This window comes from Eriocheir sinensis, chromosome 45 (assembly GCF_024679095.1).
Source record: "Eriocheir sinensis breed Jianghai 21 chromosome 45, ASM2467909v1, whole genome shotgun sequence".
In the NCBI taxonomy this organism is placed as follows: Eukaryota; Metazoa; Arthropoda; class Malacostraca; order Decapoda; family Varunidae; genus Eriocheir; species Eriocheir sinensis.
In genome coordinates, this window is record NC_066553.1 from 7409804 (window position 1) to 7417303 (window position 7500).

A 7500-nucleotide genomic window follows, 5' to 3' on the forward strand; every position below is an offset into this window, starting at 1 on the left:
CTCTCTCTCAAAAAGATTGGTAACTTGGTTCTCACTGACGAAGACAGGCAAAGCCGCCAAGAGGATTTTCATAAAATTTCAGCTTGGTCTTTCAAGTTGGAACAAGAAATAAGAAGTTCGATTACGAAATGCGCGGCGTCAAACTCAAAAGCGTTCAATACGTCAAGGACCTGGGTGTCAAAATCGCGTCAAACCTCAAATTCTCACAGCAAATAAAGCGAACAGAATGTTGGGCTTCATTAAAAGAAACTTTTTATTGAAGAATAAAGATGTAATACTTCCGCTCAACAATATATGCGGTGCAGTTTTGGTCTCCCCATCATGCAAAGGACATTGCTAAACTAGAAAGTGTTCAACGTCGAGCAACAAAAATGATCTCACTTGTGCAACAAATCCTACGAAGGAAGGCTTTCCACCCAACTTGTTCTCTCTTGAGAAACGTCGCCTCCGAGGAAAACTGATCAAATGTTTTAAAATACTTAATAGACTCACGAATGTGGACAAATCAAAATTGTTTATGATTGATGACACTTTGCGAACGAGGAATAATGGCACAAAACTTAAATGTAGGCAAGTATATTCAGACTGCATCAAATTTTTCTTCACCAACGTTGTAGTGCGAGAATGGAATAAGCTCCCACCGTCAGTGCTCCAGTGTAACACGATTGACTCCTTTAAAAACAAGCTCGACCGTCACTTCCTTCAACTTAATATTACCTAAAGTTGAAATGCAACGTTTTGGAGCCATCTGATTAATGTAGAATCACTTAGGTTTAAGGACAGACCACCTAGTCTGGACCATGGAGTCTGTGTGGTCTGATTTTCTATGTAAATCTATGTAAATCTCTCATTCACTCACTCACTCAGTCACTCACTCACTCACGCACGCACACACACACACACACACACACACACACACACACACACACACACACACGTTTCTGACCAAGCTATTACCTTCTCCCCCTTCAAGGTCATTAGGTTAATCTATTCATAACAGTGAAGAATATTGAGAGAGAGAGAGAGAGAGAGAGAGAGAGAGAGAGAGAGAGAGAGAGAGAGAGAGAGAGAGAGAGAGAGAGAGAGAGAGAGAGAGAGAGAGAGAGAGAGAGAGAGAGAGAGAGAGAGAGAGAGAGAGAGAGAGAGAGAGAGAGACTAAGTTTTGGTACACCTGCCACTCATCAGTAATGGATACTCTTCGCTTTGGATACTGTTTGCGTCGTCACAGTCTTTTGAGACCCTCAGGAAGCAGCAATTAATTTCGAAATCCGAGGTACTAGGAAGTATTCGTGTGGCAGCCTGCTCCAGAGTGCCGCTACGAAGGATTATGCGTTTATTGGACATCCTTTATTTGTCTTACAAGGTCGGGAGATGACTAATTCCCTTTGTGTTAACTATCGAGCTGATACCCTTTTTCAAAACAGTGATGAAAGTAATAATTCGTAACGTTCAAGCTGTCAAGATAAATCATCTTTTTTAAGCTCTCAAAACAGCTAATTTCTTTTAATTATCGGGATAACTTACCTTTTTTTTATAATATCAAGAAAATATCCAACTCGCAGGTATTGCCTAGAATTAAATGTTGAGGATTATGTTTTTTTTTTTTTTTTCTCTTGCAGTTCTACAAGGGAGTCATGTCATCTCCACACCCTGTCCTGACGCCATTGTAGAACTTGTGTTTTGCGTTCCTCTTAGTTATTAAACTTGGTCTCCTCGAGGAATCACTCACACCCCGACGCGCCCGTCCTTTCTCTCAGGTGTGGCACGTCACTCTCTCATACGTCGGGAATTGCAGGTTACGGTGACGCCCTTCTCGTGAACAGGCAGCCTCCCGGAGCCTCTGAATGGTGTTGACTTCATCCAAGGTTTAGACAATTATCATATATTTTTCATGAATGTCGCCTTTGTAAGATGCAGGTAGTTAGGTACGGACCATGATTGCTTTAAGTGGATAAAAGGAGGGGCCTTGGGAGGTAGTTCAGCCCAGATATGCCTTGGTTCTCTACTTCCGACACAGAGGTGGCTCGCCTGATCTGGAGGGCGATGCGTTTTTTTATTTTTAATACGCTGCTTCATCTCAACAGTTTAGAGACAGACAGACTTTCACTTTCCCCACGTGCATGAACACATTTCCCTCCTGTAGCCTTCTGGATCCCCCACTTTCTCCTTCACTTTTTCCTACTCATCCTTTGAGTGGGATACATAATTAAAATATATATTCTGAAGTGTGATACTATTTCAAATTGAAGACTTTGTTCACAATTTCTAAGACATTTGCAGCATGTTGTATTTACACTAAAGATAGTTTATTTATGGTGTCAAAGGGACTGAAGGGAGCAGCTCATCTCTCCAGGACCAAGGAGAATATTGTTGGTTAAGTGGTGAATCGAGGAGAGAGAGAGGGAAACAGGGAGAGAGGGGGAAGGGATAGGTGGCATGATACGGAGTCAGAGAGCGAGTGAGAGGGAAGAAGGCATGACGTGAGACGAAGAGGGAGGTGTGCCGTCAAAGGCAAAGGTAAGCACCAAGTGTGGAAGAGGGAGAGAGGTGGAGAGGGAAGGTATAACGTGAAAGGGAGAAAGGTGTACGGTGTCAGAGGAAAGGAGTGGAAGGAGGGAGCAAGCGAAGCAGTGAGAGGGAAGGAATTGTAGAATGGGACTGAGTGGAACAGTATAAGAAGAGCTATGACGTTCCGTGTTGCATGAAACGGAGCAGGTCATCGCATACAATGGCAGGCAAAATGCGCCTCCATGATGTAGTTGCCTTTCTTTTTTGCATGCTACCACTACGTTCCTATTGAAGATGATAATGCCCCAGGAGAATATCCGTTTCTAATTTTAATGCATTTTATTCAATTTATCTATTTACGTTTTTAAACTATTCGATTGGTTTTACTGATTATTTCATTGTGTGAGAGGCACTTGAATATAAAATTGCAGGATTCACTAGACTTTTCAGCGAGTAGCGGGCTTTTTTTTTATTGTTGTTTCCTTTTTTTGTGCCCTTGTGCTGTCTCCTTTGCTGTAAAAAAAAAAAAAAATAATGGCGCTCATTTCAACACCAATACTACATTTCCTCAAACATCTCTTCAATCGAAACTGCCCCTCTCCATTGACCTCTCACACTGACTTATTTTAGTTGGTACAGGATTTGGTGGACTTCTTTCGTTTTCTGTTTCTGTTGCCCTTTATCTGCTTTCATTACTATAAATAAAAGCTACTATTATAGTTATGTTGAGAGAACGTAGTATCATGGTTCCAGTGGTCAGCTAATGATGGAACAGCAAAGTGAAGCAATGTATGGGAAACTGATAAAAAGACGTCGTGTTACCATTATACAAATATTCTTCTTCTATCTATGTGACTGTAAGGGCGTAGTAGTATCTGTTATTCATGACCAGAAAAAATTTGTGTCCTGCTCAGAAAATTAAGCTTCACATTTGCATGCTCTCTGCGTAGTCCATTGACATGCTTGTGTGTGTGTGTGTGTGTGTGTGTGTGTGTGTGTGTGTGTGTGTGTGTGTGTGTGTGCACACACACACACACACACACACACACACACACACACACACACACACACACACACACACACACACACACACACACACACACACACACAAACACACACACACACACACACACCCACACACACACACACACACACACACACACACACACACACACACACACACACACACACACACACACACACACACACACACACACACACACACACACACACACACACACACACACACACACACACACACACACACACACACACACATAAACACACACACACACACACACACACACACACACACACACACACACACACACACACACACACACACACACACACACACACACACACACACACACACACACACACACACACACACACACACACACACACACACACACACACACACACACACACACACACACACACACACACACACACACACACACACACACACACACACACACACACACACACACACACACACACACACACACACACACACACACACACATAAACACACACACACACACACACACACACACACACACACACACACACACACACACACACACACACACACACACACACACGGGAACGCAGCAGCGCTATGCCAGCAGCGCCCCACATAAGACCCAACTCGACCTTTATTTTGTTATTCATTATGTATAATTCTTTTGTTTTTTGTATTATTTATCTGTAGTATAGTAAAAGATATGGTTGAGTGCCACAGTCATCGGCGTTCCGGCAGGAGCCGATGAATTGCAATGCGAACAATCTAACCGATTGTTCCCATCGTAACTCCCTTCCGGATGGAGGCTCTTACACACACACACACACACACACACACACACAACTCTGTGGTAAATTGTTTTTTTATCTGACACACGGCGGACAGAAGTTCTCACCCGGCTCAGGCAGGAAGTTTTTTCGTTGACAGGAGCTGTTGCTGTCCCCCTTCAGCAATGGAGAGGGGAATATGGGGTGTGCGATCACCCATAGACCGGTCCTAGGAATTCAAAATCTCTTTCCAGAAGGCTTGCGATCAAGAGTCCATCACGTGATCTTGGCGTGGAAGAATGAATAAATGACGCACACGCAAAAATACAGGGCTGTGTGTGTAATTCACCACGGCCTGATCACGAGTTGGACTCGCTTTCGCCAGCAGGTAACCTCACAACGTGAGCAAGTGCTCATTATCGTCGATCTCTGGGTACTGTCTGGATCTCACACACCACACACCCCATCCCCCTCGCTCAAGGGGAGACAATAACCACTCCTAGTCAACGGAAGGAATCCGGCCTGAGCGGGGCTCGATCCTCCGTCTGTTTGGCCGTGAAGCCTTGCAGCGCGGCGCTCTAACCGACTGAGCTACCGGAGCATGTGTGTGTGTGTGTGTGTGTGTGTGTGTGTGTGTGTGTGTGTGTGTGTGTGTGTGTGTGTGTGTGTGTGTGTGTGTGTGTGTGTGTGTGTGTGTGTGTGTGTGTGTGTGTGTGTGTGTGTGTGTGTGTGTGTGTGTGTGTGTGTGTGTGTGTGTGTGTGTGTGTGTGTGTGTGTGTTTATCGAAGAAAAATAAGTATAAAAGTCAACACTAACAAGAAAAAAAAACCCAGAGTCCACGAAAAAACTGCCAACCTTCTCGAAGGTCTAGAGTGTCCTCAAGCTACAGGTAGGGAAGGGGGTTTGCACGCCTTTCACTTAGGGGGGGCAGCAATCTCGTCACCTGCCCGGGGTGGATCCAGCTGGGCATAAGAATGTCCGAGCACCAAGGTCACGATTTCATCTGCCAGTGCTTCGTCGTGTCTGGCACAGCTTCCTCGTCTGTCCTTGCAAACTTTTATTGTTTGCACTCAGTTTGCTGGAAATACACAGCTTGCCCAGCCGAGGGATTGCTTAATCCTTCTTACATTTCTCTTTTACCAGTGACCCAAACACCCCAGGTCACATTTTCTCGCCCGTGTGCTGATGCTCCAGACCTTGATATACGTATCGATTTTAGGTCAGTCTTTTATAGAGCTCAGAGTACCCAAATGCTTATGTTCCCCAATCACGTCCGGTGTCTTACTCGGAGTATTTTGAGCGACGACCAAAATAGGAAGTTCACCAATACGCGTCTAGGATGCAGATAAAGGATTAGGGAGTAAAATGATCAAAATAGCATGAAATAGCGCTTGAAGGAAGGGTTTTAGTATGACTAATAGGCAACGGGAGTGTTGTGTAAATACCTTTTAAGTAATACGTTTCGAAAGCCAATTAAGGCTGAAGCATAATGAATTTAAGAACTTCATAATTCCTTAGATATGATGGATTTATTGTAAAAAGAGGACATGTGTCTTCCTACATGTGGTTTCAGCACATCTTCGACTCTCACGTGCAGAACGAGGACACAGCCTGCCGCGCCATTTCGTAAGATCCTGGTTATGACACTACCAGACGAACTAGAACCACCCGACAGCCTCTCGAGCTTATCTTGGTCGTAGGTGTAGCTCCAGTGGTACGAGCTGTTACCCCTCACTGGGCCTCAGTGCTGCCCACCATGTCCTTGCAAATATATGACCGTGATGCGTGGAGAGACAATCTTCTTACCCTTGTCCCTGCATCGGCCTCCCTATCCTGCCAGGTTCCTTCACTCCCTCTGCATGACTCAGCCGCTCGCCATATCATTATTCCCTAGTCGTCCCCACAACGTCTGGGAAATTCCCATAGTGGTTACATAAGTGGTTACATAAAGAAGGTAGACGGACTGAATCCGGCGCGGGCCGGGTTTGGCCGTCGATGGGCACGAAAGTAATGATTCAGTTTAGCACAAAGCGCGTTTTTGTTTTTCATTAGAAAGTGTGTCGCGGCCGGCGGAATATCAAACCTTGCTTTTGCCCAGAACTTGAGACAGTAATACATGCATTGCAAAATTTACTTACACACACACACACACACACACACACACACACACACACACACACACACGTTTCAGCAAATTTCTTGGCTGCGGCATAGTTATACATAACAGTAGCAGTAGCAGTAAAGAGGAGGCTCGCTAACCCGGGAATTGGATCTGCCGTATGGCTCGGGCGACGGGCAGCTCCTGTACCGCCTCCTCTATGTCCTCCTCCAGCCCTGCACGAAGGGGAGTGGCCAGCAGCAGCACTGCCACCATCACTGCCGTCGACTGCTGCATCATGGTTGGACCTGCGGGCGAGGCCAGGAAAAGAAAAGAAAATTATATACTTATAGAATTCAAAATCTAGATACAATAAAGTAGCTTTCGATGCATGTTCTAAATGCACTGTTCATATGACTGATATTTCCGCTGCCTTCATCCGGGACTTTGTTTTTGCACATTTTAATAACCACGTAGAGGTTTTTTTTCGATCATTTACATGGAAATGCGGGGAGATATGCTTCTTCGAAAAGCTTTCGCCATGTTATTTTATGATCATTAAAACAGAAAATCCCGCAGAAGCACTGGCAGCATATACAACAAAACCACCACCAACTCCACTACCTTAACCATCACTGCCACCACCACCACCACAAACAACAACAACAACAACAACAGCAACAACAACAGCAATCACACCAACCACCACCACCACCACCACAAACAACAACAACAACAGCAACAACAACAGCAATCACACCAACCACCACCACCACCACCACAAACAACAACAACAACAACAACAGTAACAACAACAGCAATCACACCAACCACAACCACCACCACCACCAACAACAACAACAACAACAACAATCACGCCAACCACCACCACCACCACCACCACCACATCCACCACCACCGCACCACCACCACCACCGCACCACCACCACCACCGCACCACCACCACCAAAACCAACACCAACACCAATACCAACACCACCAACAACAACACACATACACACACGCCCACGCGCACACACACACACACACACACACACACAAAACCGTCACTACTCCCACCACCACCAACAAGAACACCA

At 45.2% G+C, this 7500-nt stretch overlaps 1 protein-coding gene across 1 annotated transcript in view; it reads right to left on the minus strand.

Annotated features, from left to right (window-relative positions):
- The window catches only part of LOC126980691 (chorion peroxidase-like), a 21410-nt gene that overhangs the window by 11205 nt on the left and 2705 nt on the right, over positions 1-7500 (minus strand). The window contains exon 2 of the mRNA XM_050830828.1: positions 6562-6708. Coding sequence (XP_050686785.1) covers positions 6562-6700 — 139 coding nt within the window. The 5' untranslated portion in view covers positions 6701-6708. The remainder of the gene's footprint in view (positions 1-6561; positions 6709-7500) is intronic.